General features: G+C 38.2%; 2 protein-coding genes across 6 annotated transcripts; one reads left to right on the plus strand and one right to left on the minus strand.

The window, feature by feature from the left end:
* The first annotated feature begins 779 nt into the window (after positions 1-779).
* On the plus strand, positions 780-15,648 carry LOC110061853 (uncharacterized). Of its 4 annotated transcripts, none has more exons than XM_020768714.2 (16): positions 780-916; positions 1,878-1,991; positions 3,350-3,421; positions 4,086-4,131; positions 4,471-4,618; positions 5,555-5,679; positions 6,167-6,200; positions 6,789-6,886; positions 7,267-7,324; positions 8,000-8,072; positions 8,990-10,331; positions 10,836-10,888; positions 11,683-11,742; positions 12,053-12,108; positions 13,167-13,260; positions 13,900-15,648. In XM_020768714.2, the coding sequence occupies exons 1-16, from the start codon at positions 833-835 to the stop codon at positions 14,008-14,010; spliced, it is 2,568 nt and encodes an 855-aa protein (XP_020624373.2). In that variant the 5' UTR covers positions 780-832; the 3' UTR covers positions 14,011-15,648. The 4 variants fall into 4 exon arrangements, with proteins under 4 accessions (XP_020624373.2, XP_020624381.2, XP_089138726.1 ...); XM_020768722.2 differs by having other exon boundaries at positions 8,990-10,322; XM_089282600.1 differs by lacking the exon at positions 780-916 and adding an exon at positions 960-1,330.
* LOC110061894 (tryptophan--tRNA ligase, mitochondrial-like) lies at positions 15,640-21,415 on the minus strand. 2 transcript variants are annotated; one of them, XM_020768765.2, is made up of 6 exons: positions 21,248-21,415; positions 18,450-18,719; positions 17,578-17,658; positions 17,150-17,235; positions 16,764-16,882; positions 15,640-16,235 (listed from the first exon to the last, which is right to left on the minus strand). In XM_020768765.2, exons 1-6 carry the CDS (start codon positions 21,332-21,334, stop codon positions 15,781-15,783), a joined length of 1,098 nt encoding a protein of 365 aa, XP_020624424.1. In that variant the 5' UTR covers positions 21,335-21,415; the 3' UTR covers positions 15,640-15,780. The 2 variants fall into 2 exon arrangements, with proteins under 2 accessions (XP_020624424.1, XP_020624418.1); XM_020768759.2 differs by having other exon boundaries at positions 21,242-21,415.
* Between the last annotated feature and the right edge of the window lie 31 nt (positions 21,416-21,446).

Below are 21,446 nucleotides of genomic sequence, written 5' to 3' on the forward strand. Positions count from 1 at the left end.
AATTGACTTTCAGGGAAGCCAGAGCTTGTAATCAAGTTTTAGCTTACATGTAAGCTAACACAAGTAGAAATCAAAGGAAATTTACGTTTAAACAGACCTCTGTAAGTAACAGAGATGCCATTAGAAAAGCTCTACTAGGGAAAAATACATACGAAACAAAATTAATGTGGTTACCACAAATGATATAATTAACAGGCCTCGACCGATAAAAACAAGATGGAAGCCTCGACGGTTGCCAGATGTGTCAAATATTTAAGACCACGCTTGTAAAACATATCAAGCCCAAAAAACGTTCAGTTCATAAAAATAGACACTCAAGCTCCAATTTTTTTTCCAAAGAAATCTGTTTTAAAACTTACCCAAAATATCCTACAGAAATAGTTTTCCTCGAAGCCGTCAAAATTCGTTTGAAAACTCGTTCAGAGCATGCTCATTTGGCGCGCTTAGTCTCCATTGAATCATGGGATATGTATTGCACTTTCCACAAAACAAACATGGCAGCGGTCACATGAACGATCGAAGGCTTCCTGTTTGGTGAAAAGATAAACTTCACAGTTCATTTATAGCGAGTGTAAAAGGATATTGAAACCCCAGTGCAGCAGATCGTGAAGGGTTACCCAGTATCACAAATTCTGAACTGTTTTCAAGCCGTTTCGAACAATATTCGGTTCAGCCCTTTGTGGCGGAAATCTGCCAAAATGTGAACTTGCAACTTCAACTTTTCATAGCGAAAGCACCGAAAAAAAAACTGGACGATTTAGCCAACGTGGTACAGTGAGGTGAATAGCAAGGCTTTGCTCCAAGGTTGAAAACAGGTTCCAGAACTTTGGAAATGGACGAAGAAGACGATTTGCAGCCGGATTCTCCGCCGGGATTCGTGGAAGAAATCGATAGCACTGAACTTGAGATAACAGAGGTAACGATCTAAGCTTAGTAACGTAACTGTTGTGGAATCAAAGGTGTTACAATCAGGTTTAAGAAGAAGAAGAAGAAGAGTTCACAGTATACCTGTGAATGAGATTTTTCATAAAGAAAACTTGTTTTGATTTGATTTGATTTTGTTTTCTTTATTTTGTTTCCATTCCAAGCTCCCAAAGTCTAAGCTTTAATAAAACTGTAATCTACAATTACTACAATTTTTCTAAAAAAAATAAGCTTATTAATACAATTGTCAAGCTATACCTGTCATACCTTATTCTTTCATTGTCTACTTGTCAGTATTTTCCTCTTGTTAATCGAGGTGAACTGTATGTAAGGTAAAATATGGACCCTTGATTGGAGATGGGAGCAACAAGAATCCATATCTTACAGTAAGGACTTACAGAACAAGGTTAATAACACAGTTATTACATGTATATTTGTCATCATGAGTGTAACAGGCAAGAAAAAGGGCATAAACTGCATACCTTAGATTTCACCCTGAGAAATTAATAAATCATGGTGTACATACACGTACTGTCTGAGAGATATTATAAAAAGTACTTGACTGGCCCCTAGGGAAACAGCAAGTTTTCTTTCAGAGCCAAGTTAACAGGAACACATTGAGGATAAAAAGGACTTCCTTTTTCCTGCAGCATCAATGAGTGTAAATTTACAAGTACACAAATTGATTGATAACTCTCATTTGGCTTTTAATAGCACAGTTGGTGGAGATCTGCATGAATAGCACAGACGTCATGGGTTTAACTCTCATTCACACCTTGTTTGTTTTAGGCTTTGTTTTTGCAACTGCCTAAGTTGATTTTACGAAAATGCAACAGCAGTAATCTTTCATGTAGTATACGATATTATCTTGTTTTACCTTGAAACTGGAAATAATTGATTTGAATGGTTTTTCTATTGTCTGTTGCAAAATTATACGCATATTATCTTTCTAGACGGTTGGAAGGGGCGCATTTGGAGTTGTTTCAAAGGCAGTATGGAGAAGAAAATTTGTTGTTGCTGTCAAGACCATTGAAACTGAGGCAGAAAAGAAAGCTTTCATTGTAGAGGTAATATTTGTCTCTCCTTGTGTAATTAATAAAAATAATGAATACGTAGAGGTATTTAAGGACGGTGCCTACTAAATACAAAGGTTTTTGCGCCAGGTTAGGACCACGCGGAAAAAGTAGATCTTTGCAAGGGCTACTGGAATCCCTGAAGAAAAATTGGGGTAGCCATGCATTTTTTCGAGATAATTAGCCTTAAATCTCAACAAAAATGCTGACATCAGCATTTTTCTGAAAAAAGAAGGAAGGGATATTTCTTCGCAGATTTCCTTAGAATTTGCCTTTACATACAGAAAAGCAAACACATTTATAAAGATCTTAAAACTACATGGTAAATGGTAACAAAAACCATTTTTAATGTTTTTAATAACAAAATCATTGCAACGGCACTTTTAGGTTCTTTGACAGCCTTCTTCTGGTTCAGCTGAAATACAGTCTAAATACCTATTGCTCACAAAACTAATCACGTGGTGAATAGGCTTGCCACTTCCATTTCATAACATAAAATGTAGGGGTAGCCAGGCGTTTTTTAAAGTTATTGATCTTTTTTGAGAACTTTTGCAGTGCCTGTTACATATTTTCCTGTCACCTCCCCAGTAAGTAAAACATTTGTGTATCTCAAACTTGTTTTGCACGAGCACTATGCCATCTGTAGGTACATGTTTACAGTTGGATTTCAGTATAATTTTTGATAGACAACAGCTAGTTTTTCAGCTGGAAGACGTTAACAGTTCGTGGTTAGCGATATGCTGCTATTCTGGTGTTCCTGGTTTAAGTAAACTTGATTTGGTCACAGTGGGAAAACTTTGCTTTCATTTTAGTCGTGTACTTGGTAGTGTAGTTGATTGCATCAGTGTCAACCCCAGCACGTGCGTGGCGCTTAAACCTGCCTTGCATGATGCGCAGAACGTGTGTGCACTAACAAAAGTAGGCACCGTCCTTAATGATAATCCTCTCGCTACCTTCGGAAGACTTTGGACAGCTTCGGAAGTTTTCAGATGTCTTTGGGAATCTTCAGATATGTTTGTGTCGTCACTTCGAAAAACCCAGCACTCCCAGGATAAAAATCTCACAGCTATAACTGTAACAGAAGATGGAAAACTATTAGAACTGACCAATCACTGTTGAAGAACTATACATGAGTCTTGCAGCCATAGTTATAGCAGGTGTTATAGTTTAAATGGACCAGGTTTATAACACTGTTGACTTACACCATCATTTGACTCTGAAGATGACTTTCACTGCAGTGGTTGTCTAAACATCGGTTGCCTACAGATGTTTTTTTTCAGGACTACCCTCACCCAGGCAATCGCATTATACTAACTAAAATATATTTTATTAACTGGAGCTCCTGTCAATAGGTACAACAGTTGTCTCGCATTAGCCATGAGAACATCATCAAACTTTATGGTGCATGTACAACACAAGATCCAGTAAGTTTGACTAAGGGCATGTTGTAATGTAATGTAATTAATAAAGTTAGAAAGAAGAAAAAGAAAAACAGTTTGACTAAGGGTATGTTCCTTTGGGGTGATCTGGATCAGGATCAGTGATAGGGTTATCCACACTATGAACTGGGGGATAGTGGGGACTGAACAACATTTACCCTAATTTTTTTTTTTTTTTGTAAATTTATTTAATCTGGTGGTACTATGAACCTAACATGAGTTGAAGTTTAAGTCTATGGGTATGCAAACTTGCTTTACTGGCATTTAAAGTTCCATTTTCACACTTATGCCTTGTGTGCCACAATCTCTTTATCCTGGATTTAGTGTTATTATGATACAGGTGTAGGTAGTAGAATTCTACTAGTATATGATCATCTAGTGCAAATGTTGCAATGTCACTGGCTGAGCCATCATCACACACTATTAGTAATTAGTATGCAGTGGCTTGATGTGGTCAAACAAAATGGGGAAATTTTCTCGTCAGAACTTAGAATTCTACTAATTAAAAACAATCCTAAGGCTATTTGCTCGGGATCTCTATGATGGTGTAGTTGATTTGGCCATTGGTCTCATCAACTATCACCTCATAGATCTAGTATAATATTAGAATAACATTATATAATCATGTCCTTTTGTACTACACGTTCAGGTGTGTCTTGTCATGGAGTATGCAGAAGGAGGCTCTCTCTATAACTGTGAGTACATCAACATGCATCTTAGTATTAAAGGAGCTCTGTTATGGTATTTTGAGTTATTTTGTTGTAGAGTTACCTTTAAATAAACCTGAAAACAGTAGTTTACTAAGACTGAAAAACAGCAAATAAGGAGATAATAAACCATGAAGGAACAAGACAGTATGGTTAATGATGTAGAAGAGTGACACAGATTGCAAATGACGGACTTGAAATATTTACTTGGCTAAATTTTTCCAGATGTGCAAACGGTGACATAGCTCCTTTAAGATAGGCCAAGCTAAAAAAGGTCCCTGTAAGAGATAAATCTTAAAATAATTATCTTGCTCTTTTATGTTAAAGTACTTCACTGGACACACAGAGCACTACCGGCACCAATCTACACAGCTTCCCATGTAATGAGCTGGGCTCTACAGTGTGCAAGAGGTGTGGAATACTTGCATGGTGTCAAACCCAAAGGAATTATTCACAGAGATCTCAAGCCTCCAAAGTAAGTCAAGAAAGATGACAGGTTTGTCTTGAATGTAATGGATTTGAGATCTCACCTAGACACTGTTACAAATAGGCAGTAATCAGAGGCACAATTGTTTCACGCTTCACAATATTGTAAAGGGTTATTAATTGCTGTTGCTTCATGCTGTCAAGACTAGAGAGCCAGAATTATACTAAGTAGAATTCTACTGGCCTACTAAGTAGAATTCTACTGGCGTACTAATTAATGTAGATGCTGTAATCTGATTGGCTGAGCCTTGCACACTATTAGCCATTAGTGTACAGTGGCAAGGTGATCAACAAAATTGCAATGTTTTCCCATTTCTCTGAGGTCTCTAAGGAAGATTTAGAAAAAATTATGGGATAATTCAATTTCCAACAAGACTAATGAAAGGAAACTGTGTTATGCGACTTTCAAACCCAAAAACTGTTCAATTAATCGGTGAGCACATAAACAGACTACAAGTTTCAAATGACAATGATGTGATTTTGCTAAAATGTGAAGTTAGTCGGAATCCTACTAAAAAAGACAATTTGCTTATTTTCTCTTGATTTCTACATGTATGAAGTGACAGTTGATTCAGCCTTTGGCCTCAACAGCTTTTATCTTATAGAAATCCTGAGCCCCTAATCTTGCAGTGTTAAACATGAGGCAGACAACCCTACCTTAGTTCTCCGTTTTTTTTATATGTAGCTAGTTTTTAACTTGTCAAACACATTTATTGTCACTCCCTTTGTATTTGACATTAAATAAATTATCTTTAGTTATATATTTTATCTTGTGGTACATGTACATATGTTTGATTAAACTGGGCAAAAATATTTAATTGCCAGTGATTTGTCAATCAGTCATTCATTCAATTATCATTCAATAGTTATTTGATAATGAATATACTTAAGTGCATAATCCTTGTTAACTGATTTCGTCTTGTAGCTTATTGTTGACAAGATGTGGAACTGTTATAAAGATCTGTGATTTTGGAACAGCTTGTGATATGAAAACATACATGACAAACAACAAAGGAAGTGCAGCATGGATGGCTCCTGAAGTCTTTGAAGGTGACTAAAATATGATGTTCATGGTGCAAAGAAAACCAATTTTTGAGATTGCCCGTCCGACAAGCTGTAACTATAATGTTCTAGCCCATACTGTAAGTCACTCTCACTACCCCCCCCCCCCCCCAAAAAAAAATCACACTCTTACAGAATTTCTTTAATTTGAATTTAATGAAAACTTTTCGCAAGAAACTTCACTTGCCTGTCATGCAAGTGGAAGGTAGAATCCCTCAGCCCTGGACAATCGGACAAGACTCTCTTTTACATGTTACATGTAGGAATGAAAGAGGACTTCAGGCATCTGTCATACAGTAGAACAGAATACATTTAGTATTGAACCTTAGGAACATGCAGGTCCAAAAGGGTGTTACTGAAATTATGTTATATGTTTAAGTTAAAGGTAGTAGTTTCTAAAACATTAGTGGTGCTGTATTGACTAGTACAGGAAACACTACTGACATGAAATGTAATGGTTTTAATTTGTACCTAGGCAACAATTACACAGAGAAGTGTGATGTTTTCAGGTATGTTGAAAAAGCGTAATTATTTAGTAATACATGTACATAATTATATATTATTTAAAAAATATGTTAATTATGGAAGTACTTTTTCTGCACCTTTTAATAACACACAGACTCTGAAGTTCAAAACCTATCTAATCATTGGATTTTTGGTTGCCATCAATCATAATAATTATGATTATATTACATTTTATTATGACAACTCCAAAAACAGAAACAAGCAAAATGGATTGGAATTTTTCTTTCTTTTACGACACATATACCCATGACCTTTTGAACCTGTTGAAGTACATTTCTGTTTCCTGAGAGGTCCCCCAAGGTGATTGACCGCAGCAGAACATGAAACCGGCAATACACCATACAATGTACCACACAACTGACAACTTGGCCCTTTAGAAAACTTACTGTACAATAATATCATAAGATGAGATGATTGTCTGTAGGATTGGATGGCTTGATACATGTACCAAAAATAAATGTACATCTATGATCAAATTTAAGTCAAACAGACGTGGAAATAACCAGCAAACAATACTTCAAGTGTGCAAATGAAGTGATTGAGGAGTATTTTATTACTTTCTATTCCACCAGTTTTGGTATAATTCTTTGGGAGATGATATCTCGCTGCAAGCCATATGAAGACATGTCAGGGTTCAATGCATTCAGAATCATGTGGGCTGTTCACAATGGTGGGTGAAACATTTCATGTTTGGTTCATTTCTCATTGTTTGGTAGATCCTGATGTGTAACAATTGAGTAGCTATGTGTTAATCTCTGATACATGGTCTTCAATACCTTAGTACTAATCACTGCGAGGAATTCTAAAATCTAATTGACTGTTTAATTTTGCTTTGCCAATAGATAAGTACTTTGCATAAGGTTTTTGAAACATAGTTATGATCCCCTGACATTTCTCACTCGTCTAAATTATATATTTTAAGAAATAGTCACGACGCTTAATAAGACAGTTCTATACACATGCTGGACATGGTGAAATACCTCAATGGCTGCTTTTTGGTACTTGCCACAGTACATCAGAAGTTCAATGACAGATTCCCTTTCTTTCCAGGAACAAGACCTCCTTTAATAAGAGATATTCCAAAACCAATTGAAGATTTGATGACAAGGTGCGAGACTGATATGTGCTTAACTCATATAATCTCAAATTAGAATCTCATTTAATTGAATAATACATTATTAGAGGATACAGATAAATCAGCTATCTCACTGGCAGAGTTACGATGTATGTTTGAGTTTTCTTTAAATTGATGTATTTTTCTGGCCTTAAGGGACAAATGAGAGTGAGAGTCACTGAGAGTACATGTAGGATATTCAGAGTTCCATGAGAGTTTTCTTCAATGATCTCAACAAGCGAGCAGGTTCAAATACAAGGAGAGATGTAAGCCCAGGGAGGGAGGCCTCCCATATAAAAAGGATGGGGTATTCATTGTAACTTTTAGAGGTTTTGTTACCTGTAAGGCTGTTCTGTCTCAAAAGGTCCTCAGTGGGAGCCTTTGCAGTACCTTTTAGGGTATTGAGCCAAAAAAAAGTCATTGTCAGCTACTGCGTTGTTTCAGAAGTGGCACCTCTTAGAGGTGAAAAAAATTTCAAGCCACGCCCACAAAACAGGATCTTGGTACCCCTTAGGGGTTCATTTCAAAATTTCTGACAAGCAGCCCTTGCCCTTTTTATATGGGAGTCCCCCTGGGGGAATGAGAGTTGTCAAGAGCACATGACATTGAGAGTTTTAAGTCAAAGGAAATTGGACCCTTGTTAAGTTTAGTTTCTTACTCCATTTGCAGCTGCTGGGCAAAGGAACCCTCCAAGAGGCCTTCATTCACAAGAATTGCTCATATACTTCAGCATTTAGTGCAGGTAAATTGATTTACGTTTCTGACTTCAGTTAATCCCTTATCCCCCAGACTTTATTTCTTTAGCCTATGCAATGTTTCAGCATCATCTTTTGTCAGTTTCCAATCATAGCAATTGCCATAACTCACAGGTATGGCAGTGTCCACACAATCAAGAAAGTAGGGGGGACTGAGTTAGCAGCAATAAGCATGATAAACAACAGCAGCAAACATCAAAATAACAAAGCTTTGTTGACACGTTACACACACACACACACACACACACACACACACACACACACACACACTAGAAAGTAAATGCTGTGCATGTATTCTTCCTCCACAACAAGCATTGAAGCACTATTTGAGGTATAATAAATACACTAATCAATAATACACAAATAAATACACTTATTTAATTACACTAATATACATGTATTTGCACACTAGTAAACATAACTGAGAAATCAATCTCAATGACAGCTGCACTTATCTCATCATACAAACTACTGAGAAAGACTTCAGAATCGAAAGGTCACAAATTAGTATCACACTCACAAGTAACACTGTTTGGAATTAAATACTGTTAGTGATCCTTAGCAGCCAGAAGATGAGCTTCATATTATTGAGTTTAGTGTGTGAATCCTTTAGTTCATGTACAGGATAAGTTTTTGCTATTCCCCGTTGAGTAATACAATACAATACAAATTTTTTTAACACTAGCCATGGGGGCTTTTCAGTACTAATACTGCTAAATAAGTGACATTAAAATTACGGTAAAATGAAATAAATCAAAGTACCAAGGAATTACAAAAATGATATGAAATAAGGTAGAATTTTGTGACAATATTGTATTATGAAAATAAAAATTCACGGAAGAGTTTACCTCATAATCTTCATTGAAAGTCATAAGGAATTAATGTTTTTTTTTTCTACTTCTAGTTCTTTCCAGGTGCTGATACTTGCCTTGTGTTTCCTGTTGGTTCAGCGAGTAACAGTACAGATGAAAGCACTGAAAGCTCTGAGGGCATGTCACTACTGAGTCCAGAACTGGATCCACACAGTCAGGAGATGTCCACGCAGGGAAGTACACTGAGTGACACTGTAATTGGAGTGCAGAGCCAGCCATCCAGTGAGAGTGACAAGGAAGGTTCGTATGAAGTGGATGATGAAGATAAAGAAGAAGATGAAACACCAGTGCCTGAGGAATTTGAAAATGAACCGTCATTGGATGAAGCACACGAGAGTCCCAGAGGTCCAGCCTCTCCAACCATTACATTCTCTGTTGACAATGAAAAGAGTCCAACAGCCCAGTTCTTTCGGCAGCCATCTGACTCAGGAGGGTCTCCATCATCCAATCAAAAGCAAGGAAAAGTTCCTGCTCTCCGACCAATAAGTCCCATACCTGGTCCACCCCCAGGTATAACTTTCCAGCCAATCAAAATTGTGTCTGCCTCACCTTCTCCGACTTCAAATGCCAGTCTGACCACCTCTCCTCCACCAACATCTGAAGTGAGTCAAGTGAAGGTTTCCAGCCCGAGAATGTCCCTTCAACAACCAGTGAACCCTGCACGTTCATCCAGCCCTGCCATGATCAGCTCTGGATACTACCCAAATTATTCTACAGATGTCCAGCCACCTGGAGGGATGCAGCAGAGACCTTATTACCCAGCTGGGGGCTTTATATCAACAGCACCATCTCTGGGACCTGGGCAACCTCCAGTGTACTCTGAGGCGGCAGGTTCTGGTTTTCTAGGGGGTGCAACATCCCCCTACAGATCTCCCAGCCCTATTCCAAATTATGGCCAGCAGGGTGTTTACCAACCAAATACAATGTACCCTCCAGTCTCTGCCTACAACTTCCCTGTGTCCTCCACCTCTAGTCCAATACAAATGCCAACACCAAGCAGTGTTCCTTCAGTACCCAGGAACACCCCAGTGTCTGGATTTCAAAGGCCACCGGCTGATGGCTTAGATCTTGAAGAGTTGCGACAGGCCCTTCAGAATGATCTTGACCCTTCAGACCACAGCAACAGGGTACACGTGAACTCCAGTGGTCATTCTACACCTTCACAAGGTTCGCATACTATGGGTTCTGGTTCTGGATTTTCCAGTCAATCCAGTTCAGGAGCAGCAAGCCCTTATCCTGATAGAAAGACCAGTTGGCCTGTGAGTGGCCCACGTGTGCATCATCCACCTTATCCCATGAACAGATCAGTGTCATCTCCAGAACGAAAGTACAGTGGGGAGAGAGAAAGTCCATTGTCAAGGAGAGGTGAGCTAGGTCCGTTCAAATGATTTGTTTGAGATATTCATTTTTAACAAACCCACTGTTTCAGTCTTCCAGAAGGTCAGTACATAGAGCTTTCATTAATGGTTTCAGCAGGAGGGTAACTGGTCTTGTCCAGCAGGCAGAATTTTTCGAACTGGAATTCTTTTTAAGAAAATTTTCCTCTAGATGGTCAAACCAGTCGGGCCAAATTATCCTCACAGCCAGTCACTTTGCCTGGTGTCTGACCGTTAATGACACTCCTGCAGTGTAGTTTGAGTTCATTTCCTTGACCCAAGGTGATTGAACAAGGCTCACTATATTTAAGTATTAGCAAGCCTTTTCCACTGTTTCCCACCATTAATAATGGATTGATAGATTTCCACAGAAAGGAAGGAATCTATCATACAGTAAATCTAGTTTTCTCTTAGAAGAGTTGTTCACAGTTGTTCAATTCTTGAAACATCCTGTTTTTGACATAAATGTTTTGATGAGATTTATTTTGTCTTAAATCTGTAGTTGATCCCATACTGTTCACTAGCATTTATCAAGCATTAGAAACTCATTTGCAGGTAAGAGATAGAATTACAGACAAAAGTACTGCCAAAAAAAAAAACTTAAGGCTGGGTTATGCATGGAAATGTGCTGTTTGTTAACTGTTAAAATGGCTTGTGTTTGTAGCCGATATAACATGCTTTCTGATTGGCTTATTCTATTATTCTATTATTCTATTCCAATTTCAGGCCTGCAAAAACAAAGCAAAAAGCCATATTAATAATACACAACTTATTAACCTCGAGCATTCCATATTTACAGGAAAATCTCAAACCTTGGTCTTGCAGTTTGAGATTTTCCCATAAAGACCTTACTCTCAGTTAATAAGAAGTTAATCTATAAATTTATGTGTATTGCAGGTCAAGTATAATAATATTATGCTAAGACATATTTATATAATAATTTGGTGTACAGTAAGGCCAGGCACCAAGGTGATCCCAGTAGTCTTCAAAGAGTTTTTAACCTGTGTCAAGGATCAAAACATCAAATTGAAGAGAAGGGTTGAACATTTTTTGTCAGTCATACTTCACCACTTCACGGGAATAATACAGAAGTTGAAGTGACCAGTTCCCAGAGGTTTTGATATTGCTCAGTGATAGAGTGTTTGCAATAAGATTGCAAAGGTCATGCTGGATTCTGAGACTGTTCAAACCTGAAATTTTTTCAGGTTTTCTTTCTTGTATGCAAGTTGATATAAACTGAGAATCCTGTTCATTCTTTCCACCTCAGTTGACATAATTTATTATGATTTATGTCATATGTTTATCATATAAGTCACATATTAATTAAAGTTCATTTCGTTTCTCCACAGCCTATTGCACCAAACCCTTCAATTCCAGAGTCACAGGCAATTTATGATGAACATATCAAGGTATTGAAATAAAATGTACAAAACTTGTGTAATGGCATGTTGCTGTACAATTATTTTAGTTTATTAGGAATTACCTTGGCAAATATTATTATTAACTAAGAATTGAAGTGTTACGAACAAAAAAAAGACTGGGGTAATCAGTGGTTGATAAATCAGCTTCATTTGTGTTATGTAAGAACGGAAAACATTTGGCTGTTTTCTTTAATGATATCTTGAGTTACATGGATCATCTTGTGATAGATGAATAAAGATGGTGAATTTTTTATTATTTAATATTTATTTACTGTTTACTTTTTTTGACTTTCTGCAGCTTGCCAAAGATTACATCCAAGTTCAAACAGAAATGGCAGTGATTCTGCAAAAGAAGTAAGAACGTTTGGGTTCTTTTATTTTATATCAACAAGATTTTTTTATCTCAGAGTCTTACATTATTTGCCATTGTAGTGGTCTCACGAGAGTAGCTACTAAAACTTTCCTTTGTTCACAAATCTTGAAAGTACCAACCCTCTGACAATAATGATTTCCCTCCCCCCTCCCCTCTCCCCCCCTCTGGCTGTGTCTGTGGGAAGTGCAATGGCCTAATGTAGGGGTTTCATTGACGTTTCCAGCAGGGGGGGGGGGGGGGGAACAACTGGTTTTGACAGGTGGGCAAAACTTTTTGAACTGAAAAACGTTTCCCTAGATGGTCAAACCAGGCGGGCAAAAATCATCCTCACAGCTGGTCAGTTTTCTCGGTGCCTGACCCTTAATGAAACCCCTGCTAATGGTAAGCGTGTTATCATGCAGGGTTCATACAGGTCATGGAAAACCTGGAAAGTCATGGAATTTAAGTGAAGGTCATGGAAAGTCATGGAAAAGCAATATGCTTTCTGATAATAAAAAGGCGAAAAGATAAAAAAAAAAAAAGCACGCATCTTAAGCATTTTTTACGCTGGAAAATATGTTAAATGATTGTTTTGAAACTGTGAGAACAACTGCTTAACTTCGCTCATGGAAAACTTGTAAAGGTCATGGAAAGTCATGGAATTTTAAAAGCTTCAAAGAGTACAAACTCTGACATGCTGGACTGTAGACCAAGCAGTCTGGGCTCAAGCCCTAGCTGGTATTATTATGTTGTGTTCTTGTGCAAGACACTTTACTCTCACAGTGCCTCTCTACCCAGATGTTTTAAATGGGTACCATTAATTTAAATTCTGTGGGGAGTCCTGTGATGGAGTACAGCTGTTGTGTGCCATGCAGGAGGGAGTAGAAGTATTCCTAGTCACTTCATGCTATAATGGAAATCAGAGATAAACACCAGCCTAATGGGCAACTGGGCTCAAATACAGACTTAGAAGTGGACTTGATGCACTCAATATGTAACAGAAAAACTAAAATCCAATTCAGAATCCTCAACTGTAGTATATTTCTTTCCTGTATTGCAGGCTTGAACTGGAGAGAGAGTTACAAGAATACGAAACAGAGCAACAAGTTAATGCCCAGTATGTGGAGGAGTTTGCAATGCTGACAAGTGAAAAGGTCAGTTTTGATGATTGTGTTTTTTGCAGTTCTACTTTAAAAGAATTTTGTATGGATTGCTTGTGTATAATTTGTGACACTCACAGCTAAATAGCATGCATAGCTGGTAATTTTGTAGGCACTTCAGTGGCAAAGTACAGTTTAAACCATGGGAAGAATGGTACAGAGTGGCAAACTGCCTGCCTAAGACAATTAGCCATTTCTGAGTAGTCTGTGAGCTAGCATACAGGAAATCTGGATGGGCTGAAAGAGCCATACCTGTCAATCAAATGTTCAGGCAGTCTCTAAAGTGGTAAACTTTATGCCAAAGTCAAAATGGTAGCTACTTACTGTAAGTGTTCATGGCAGAGCTAAAAAACGACATGATTCCAGGCCAGCAGTTTTTCACTCTCTCCACTACATTCATCTAATGGTTTTTGCCAGTCTTACTGATGCAATCTCACACTAAAAAAAATAAAATTGCTAGCGACACTGACTAATGGACTGACTTATGGACAGACACATTTTAAAACTTTATGGTTTAAAAGTTGTTTATACATGGTCTATGTTAATTCTCTTTTTCATCGGTCAGTCTTTTACCTAACTCACTCACTCTGTTATTTCCCTTGAATTACCTTTTGCTGGCATTCTTTCATTTAGGAAAATCTCCTGTTGCTTCATAAGAATCTGAAGTCAGAACTGGAGAACATGAAACGGCATACAGGTGCACTGCAATCACAGCCCAGTCGACCTATGAGCCAATTTCGATGATCATAAAAACCCATGGAAAGTCCAAGAAATAAATAACTATGTACCAAGCCACATTTTAACTCTTACTGTGGTAACTTATTAACTAAAGTTAATTTACCACAGTTTGAGGGACAATGATGTGGAAAAGGTTTTTCATGTCTGCCATTACTGCTTTCCTACCTGTGCAAGCAGCAACCCAGAAAATTGAAAGTTAAATATGTTATACAATGGAACCCCACCTTAAAGCCACCCCATTAGTGCAGCCACCTCATTATTATGGCCACTTTATTCTGGTCAGAAAAATGCTCCATCAGTCATTTTCTTAATATTTAAAGAACCATTTAATACGGCCACCTTGTTAATACGGCAAGATTTTTGAGGCCCGTTGGTGTCCAGATTAATGGGGTTCCATTGTTTTAAATACATGTCTGGATATTTGAAAAGGATGTGAATGAAATTTTACCCTGGTGTAGATGATTTTCTTGTCAGAGACATCTCCAAATAAGAAAAGATAGAAATTCAAAGGAATGTCAGTATGTTTTTTTTTTTGGTCCACTCTCTTATCTTCCTCTTGTGCTCTTCTCTACTCCTTGTTTTCCATAGCTTGGAGTGATTTTTAGGCCATTAGGAGTTACGAAATCAAAGTGTGTAGCTCCTTTGGTGCAAAAGAAAGTATCATTTCATATTTTAAAGATGATTTCCAGTCTGCACTGCACAGTCTCAGCACCCTAAATTTTTTTTATCTTGGAGGCCTTTCAAGTTCTTTTTCCAACAGTTTCATTGATTTTTACCGCTGCGAAGTTGTTTCGTCAAGTGATATGAGAAAGAATGAAACGTAAAGCTTCGTGTCTAAATGGCAGTTATAATGAAACATTGAATTTACTTCCTCTAAGTAGTTGCGAAATGTTCACATTTTGTGATGTCTTACATGGAACAAAACAAAATGTAAACAAACTCTCGAGAGTGCACAGTACTGACTGGAAATCATCTTCAACACCCTTTTCATAAATCCAGTCATACATGTATACTTTATTAATGTACAATTTACAAATTACAGATTATTATGTGAGTGAAATCACTAGTTCTTTTGTCATGACTGTTAACATTTTCCACTATTTATCATGTGTGTACCAGTACAACTTGGACAACAGGAGTGAACATTTTGGAAAAAATAGCCGATAGAACATAAACTATACATCATCTCTTAAAACAGAGGTATAACATGAAATGTTAGACATTTATTTCAAATGGGCCTAAATCAAAGGTGAATTTGTTGACATTCAAACTACAAAAGCCTGAAGAATTTTACGTCTGGAAAGGGGAACATTTTCTCTGGTCTCAAAGTTAAACTTGTGCAACTTTAGGGCACAAATTTAATGTGGGAACTTATAAATACAAACTATTGATCTTTTATTTAGAATCAAATCTAGTTACTTTATACACAACCAGGTAGCACAGTTCGAAGATAAATAATTATATGGAAGAAAAATGCACAAGATAATTTAGTGGGTGCTTTGTATATTTCACTTGAGGTTGCAACCAAGGTGTTAAAAAATAACATTTACTGTGTTTTGTGAAGGAATGCCTGGCATAAAGACGACAGTAATTGTACAGAGTAAATTTGAAGTCTTTGACAAATAAAGTAAGGTATTTCATGGATTGATTATTCTTTATTGTTGTGTGGTGCTTTTCTGTTTGTGATTAGAAAAACTCTAACACAAAGTCTTGCAACTCCAATTTTCAGTATAAAATGATTCCACTGTTGCTGAGGTCTGTTTAAATGTAATTTACTCATCTTAGCCCTATCATTGTCTTAATTTCCATTAAGTTTGTTTCCGCTATGTCTCGTGCCTTATCTGCACCTGTTCTTAGAACACTATCAACATAGCCAACATCCTTTTGAATCTTGAGCACATTGTCTCGTACTGGGCTTAACTTGGTTGCAATAAGCTCAGTGAGGTCTGTTTTGAAAGTACTCTTGCACCTTTCCATGTTGCAATATTTTTCACAAATGTCTTCTGGCCATGAACCACTGAATTCAGCATAAATATTTATAAGATTTGTCATTTCTGGTCTGCTTTGTGGATCATAACTTATATGTTTTTCTGAATCTGTCACAGCCTTTTGTATCTTGCTCTTGATAATGTCTGGAGGATCAGACAGTTCAATTCTTGACATTTCTTGTGGATCTGATTTACTCATTTTTTTGGACGCATCACGTAGGCTCATCACACGAGTGAAATTGCCTGGTGGAAAAAATGGAAAATAATTAACCATCATTGCATGGGATTGAGCAAAACATTATGATTTGTCAGTGGTGAACAGATCAATTATTTGCTGAAATGAAGGCCCAAGGCAAATAATTGATCTGGAAGACACTGACAAATCACTTACAATATTTTGCCATAACCGAATTCAGTAATAATTATCGTTTTATGATCATGTGATCAATACATTTGTATTCATACTTAGAACACACTCTGACATCTCAGGGAAGTGATCTGCTGTTTTCACACAACAGCATGCATACGGCTACAATTACACATGAGCAGAAAGTTATTTGCAGCAAAACACATTATATAATAGTTGGTATTACACAGGAGCTGACCATTATTTGTAGGAAGTTATTTGCAGGTCCTGTGGTGGGCTCTTGGCCCAATGAAAAGGAAGGAAAAATGCATTGAATGATAATACACTACGTTAGTTTAGATCAAGAGTCTCTTAGGGATGTGATAAAGTGCAGAAGTAAATTTAAATTCCAACATCAACTGTACCTAGAATAGATTTTGGAAAAGGAAAGAAGTTTCCATATGTATTGTTGAACAGCCGACAAAGTTCTCTGGCAAGTTCCAAATGCTGCAACTGATCTTCTCCAATTGGAACATGAGTGGCTCTAAAAAGAAGATCGTTAACAACAAATTAATTTACAAATGAATATATGAAAGATCATATATTTGAACTGCGGAGAAAGATATGAAGACATTACAAATGAATATATGAAAGATTATATATTTGACCTGTGGAGAAAGATATGAAGACATGTCTTCAACAAATTATTTTAAAACAACTTTTAAATGCATTGTACATTTTCTAAACTAATGTGCCATCAAAAAAAGATTGATACTGAAGTGCTTTGCTAATTTACAAACATAAGGCTTACTTGTACAGGAGAATATCAGCTGCCATAAGCACAGGGTATGAATACAGTCCCAAACAGTTTTTCTCTTTATTTTCACCTCCTTTAGTCTGAAACAACAAAAATAAACATACACAAGGTAAACAATGTATACCCCCTGTCTAAATTAGAAAGGTCTAGTCTCTTCTTAGCCTGATTCTCAGATTGTCCAGGTCGCTCACAACCATGCGCTTCCTCTCCTGTCTGAGAATCAGGCTAGTCCTTACTTTGTCCCAGCCATCCCTGTTCACCTCTCATTTTGACCCCATCTGGATCTGCCGCTAAAGATAGTTTAATTTCTTTTTTTGCTTTTCCCCATACTCAAGGGAAGCGATGTTTGACACAATGAACTGCTGTAAGAGAGCGACAGTCATCACACATCACACCTGTTAATAAGCTGTTACCATGGTTACCTTCCACTGGTGCATGCGATTCAAGAACCCTGTGGGAGCCAGACATCCTAGGATCCAGGCCAGCTCTGCATGTTGGGATACCTTAAAATAACACCAATGCAAAATTGTATATTACAAAATAAATAGAGACCAGAGATACCACTACAGAGATACTGGGACTGAGTCATGAATTTTCAAATGACAGCGACAACTCAGGACAATAGACCGTTTTTGATACAGTCAAACCTCTATTAAGTGGCCCCTTATTAAGCAGCCAACCTTTATTTGGCGGCCAGCAGCCAAAGTCCTGGAATAACTGTCAGCTATACACTGTAAAAAAAGACCTCTATTCAATGGTCACCTCTATTAAGGGGCCATGGCGAGCTTCTTACTGTCCCAAGGGTGATTTTGTTTTATTTTACACCTCTGTTAAACAGCCAGGAAGATTTGAAATTGGACATTAAAAGAATGACAATGTGGAAATGTAATTGTTTCTTTGTTTCTTTTGTTAACGTTATGGACTGTATTATAGCCATCATTGTTCTACTTGTTCTCCACTTCTGTTTGTTTGTACTTGATAAAGTGAAAACTGGACCACGCCACACATTGTTTTCGGGTGAACCTCTATTAAAAGGCCACCTCTATTAAGCAGCCAGTTGTTTCGTACCTGAGAGTGGCCACTTAATAGAGGTTTCCTCAAATTTGACTGTATATTAAATTCAGCTTGGCAGTGAGGCTTAGAGGACACAAACAAAGGAAATTGAATCCCCATGTTTATTCATTTCTTTTGTTTGTGTCCTCTAGGCCTCACCATCAAGCTGAATTTTAATATATTGAAAGTGGCCTGTTGAAATTGTGATAACACTAACACATGTATAGCAGAGAAACCTCACCTGAGATTGTTGAAAAAGAATACTTTTCTCTGGGTTCACTCCACAAGCCAATAAGTAGACTGCCATGTTTCTAATGCTCTGCCGTAATGTGGCAGGGTCTTGTGGAAGGGTTATGGAATGTAAATCCACAATGCTGTAGAGCACTGCATCTTTGCTTCCTTGTTGAAGTGAAACCCAGTTTTTGATTGCTCCCAGGTAGTTGCCAATATGCATGGTTCCTGTTGGTTGGATTCCAGAAAAAATCCTTTTGTACCGACTTGGTCGAGGGCTCTATACAGGAAGAGAGAAGGACACAGTGGTGGTCTTGGTTAGTGAGTCACACTTAAAACCCTGGTGTCATGTATACCATAATTACAAACAAATTATACTTGGTAGGATACTGAACTTTTATGGTACCTTTACAAAGGCAGAAGGATGCAAACTGGAAAGGCAACATAAATAGAGACAAATCTGTCATCTCAATCAGATGGGCAGTGTCCCCTCTAACCTGTGCTTGATTACTCCCATGACTGCTAGCTATGCAGGCTAGGTATACCCAGGTCAGTATAAGCAAATGTGGCTGTATGCGAATACAAAATCAAGACAATACTGGCCAGCAGTATATTCACATTTGTATTTTTATTTTGATAGATAAGCTTATAAAAATTATAATCCTTAAAAATTTAATTTGTACATAGCCCAGCCTATCTCCGTTGAATTTCCCTTACTCAGTGTGACAGTGCTGCATGGTGATTTTGCTCACAGGGTTGCTGTGGACACCTAGGCATTTGGTTCTAAATATGCACATTGTAGTAACATGAAGTCCTAACTGACCGCTGACCAGTGGTAGCGGGAGAGAATTGTGTTAGCTGTAGGAATCGATCATATTAAAGCATGTTGAGTTTATGTCTGCTGTCTTGGTACCTTTCCGGACACAACATGGTGTCAGAAGTGGGATTACCAAAACATGTACGAATGCAGCCTCCTCCGTGTGGTGGCCTGGATTCTCGCAAGACATCTCAAAGGTTGTGCAAAACTGTGCTACGCATGAGGAATATCGCAGAGAACGCATTGAGCCAATGAAAAGTACTAAATTTCCAGATCGACCATGGAGCAGAGTCAGTGTAGACTTCTTTCAGCACAAGGATAAACATTACCTCCTGGCTGTAAATTATTTTTCAGGAGATGTAGAGATATGCCTAGTGTTCAAGGATGTGAACTCTTCCCAGACTATCCTGCAGCTTAAAAGGATCTTCAGTCGACATGGGATTCCGGATATCTTATTTACCAACAACAGCCCCCAGTTTGATTCACACGAGTTTGCCAACTTTTCCAGCAACTTTTTCAGCACATTACCTCATCTCCAAGATATCCCCAGTTCAACGGTGAAGTGGAAAGGGCGATCCAAACAATGAAGATGGTCTAATATAAGAGTAGTGACGAATACTTGGCTCTCCTGAATTACAGAGATACTCCATTGCATCATGGTTACTCTCCAGCACAATTAAGCATGGGTCAGAAACTATGTGCTAGAGTCCCCTGTCACCCGGATGAGCTGAGGCCAGAGACCCCTGACTATGATCACATCAGAAGGAAAGAGAGGGAGTACCAAGCAAAATTGAAATTCAATTATGACCAGAGACACAGAGTAGTAGAGGGAGAGGAGCTGTCACATGGTGACCGCGTTTGGATTCATGTCCTGAGAGCAGAAGGGACAGTAATTAAACAACATGAATCTCCTAGGTCTGTAGTCATACAGACCTCAAATCGCCAAGTCAGAAGGAACCGGAGGATGACATGAAGAGTTCTTGAAGGAAGACCTCCAGTCTCACCCCAGAATGAGGGCCATGAGAGCCGCAAATCAACACCAACAAGAGAGAGGAGCCCAGATGTTCCCTTAGCACTTGGAGCCAGCCAAGAAGACTACTGAGAACTGCCCGTTCCTGAGGACCAACCAGCAATAAATGAGCCCTTACAGCCTGAACCATTGCTTACCCGCCTTAGACCTAGAGGAGCTCTTAGAAGACTGGAAAGACTTATTGAACAATGCTAAGATTAGTATTTATTTAGGACACTGGAGAACAGTGATGTGCTTATTGACATTTAGTTAAGTTAAAAGAAAAAGGAAGATGTAGTGACATGAAGTCCTAACTGACCGCTGACCAGCGGTAGCAGGAGAGAATTGTGCTAGCTGTAGGAATCGATCGTATTAAAGCATGTTGCATTTATGTCTGCTGTCTTGGTACTTTTCTGGGCACAACACACATGGTCCTACTATCCTTAAAGCCAAAGGAGTAACTTCCCAAAATTTGCAAATTATGTTACTGAGGGAGGGAAGGAGAGTGAAACTCACAAGCAAATGAGGTGGAACTCTATGTAAGATGGCAGAAGAGGGGCAGGAAGGGGGATTCTAACAGTGTTGTGAACAAAGAGAAATAAAGAAAAATTTGGCCACATTGCATAATATATAATTTGCAAATAGTAAAAGCACCAAGAGGTAGGAGCCAAAGGAAAGGGGTAGAGACTAAGGGTAAAAGGAAACAGAAGTGGAAATTTCAAACCACCGACCTCTCCCCTCTCTTGCTTTCCCCACCCTGCACCCAGCCACCCCATTCCCCCTCCCCTCCCCTACACAGAAATTTAACACCTGTATGGGCATGGTAAATGTTATATTATCCACTTCAAAACATGTCATAGGATAATTGAAATGCTTCTCAGATAGTGGGGATAACTATGGGTTTTTGGGTTAATACTTAAGCACTCTGGCCCTGGTAGCCTCCCCCAACTTACAAGATAATTCAATGTGACTTTACCTGTACCTGTGAGCTGATCTGCCTTCTAAACCAATCTTTTGACTGCTCCAACACGAGTGGAAAGAGAGGAGTATTTCTAAAACGAATTCCCATGACTGAGGAGAACGAGTTATTCAGTTATTCTTTTTCCAAGGAAGAGAACAAAACTTTTGACCGCCATTTGTATTTTGCGGCTAAACTAAGGACTGGGACGTAATTTTCTCCT

Source organism: Orbicella faveolata, unplaced genomic scaffold, assembly GCF_042242905.1.
Source record: "Orbicella faveolata isolate gen_17 unplaced genomic scaffold, um_ofav_v1 contig_12, whole genome shotgun sequence".
In the NCBI taxonomy this organism is placed as follows: Eukaryota; Metazoa; Cnidaria; class Anthozoa; order Scleractinia; family Merulinidae; genus Orbicella; species Orbicella faveolata.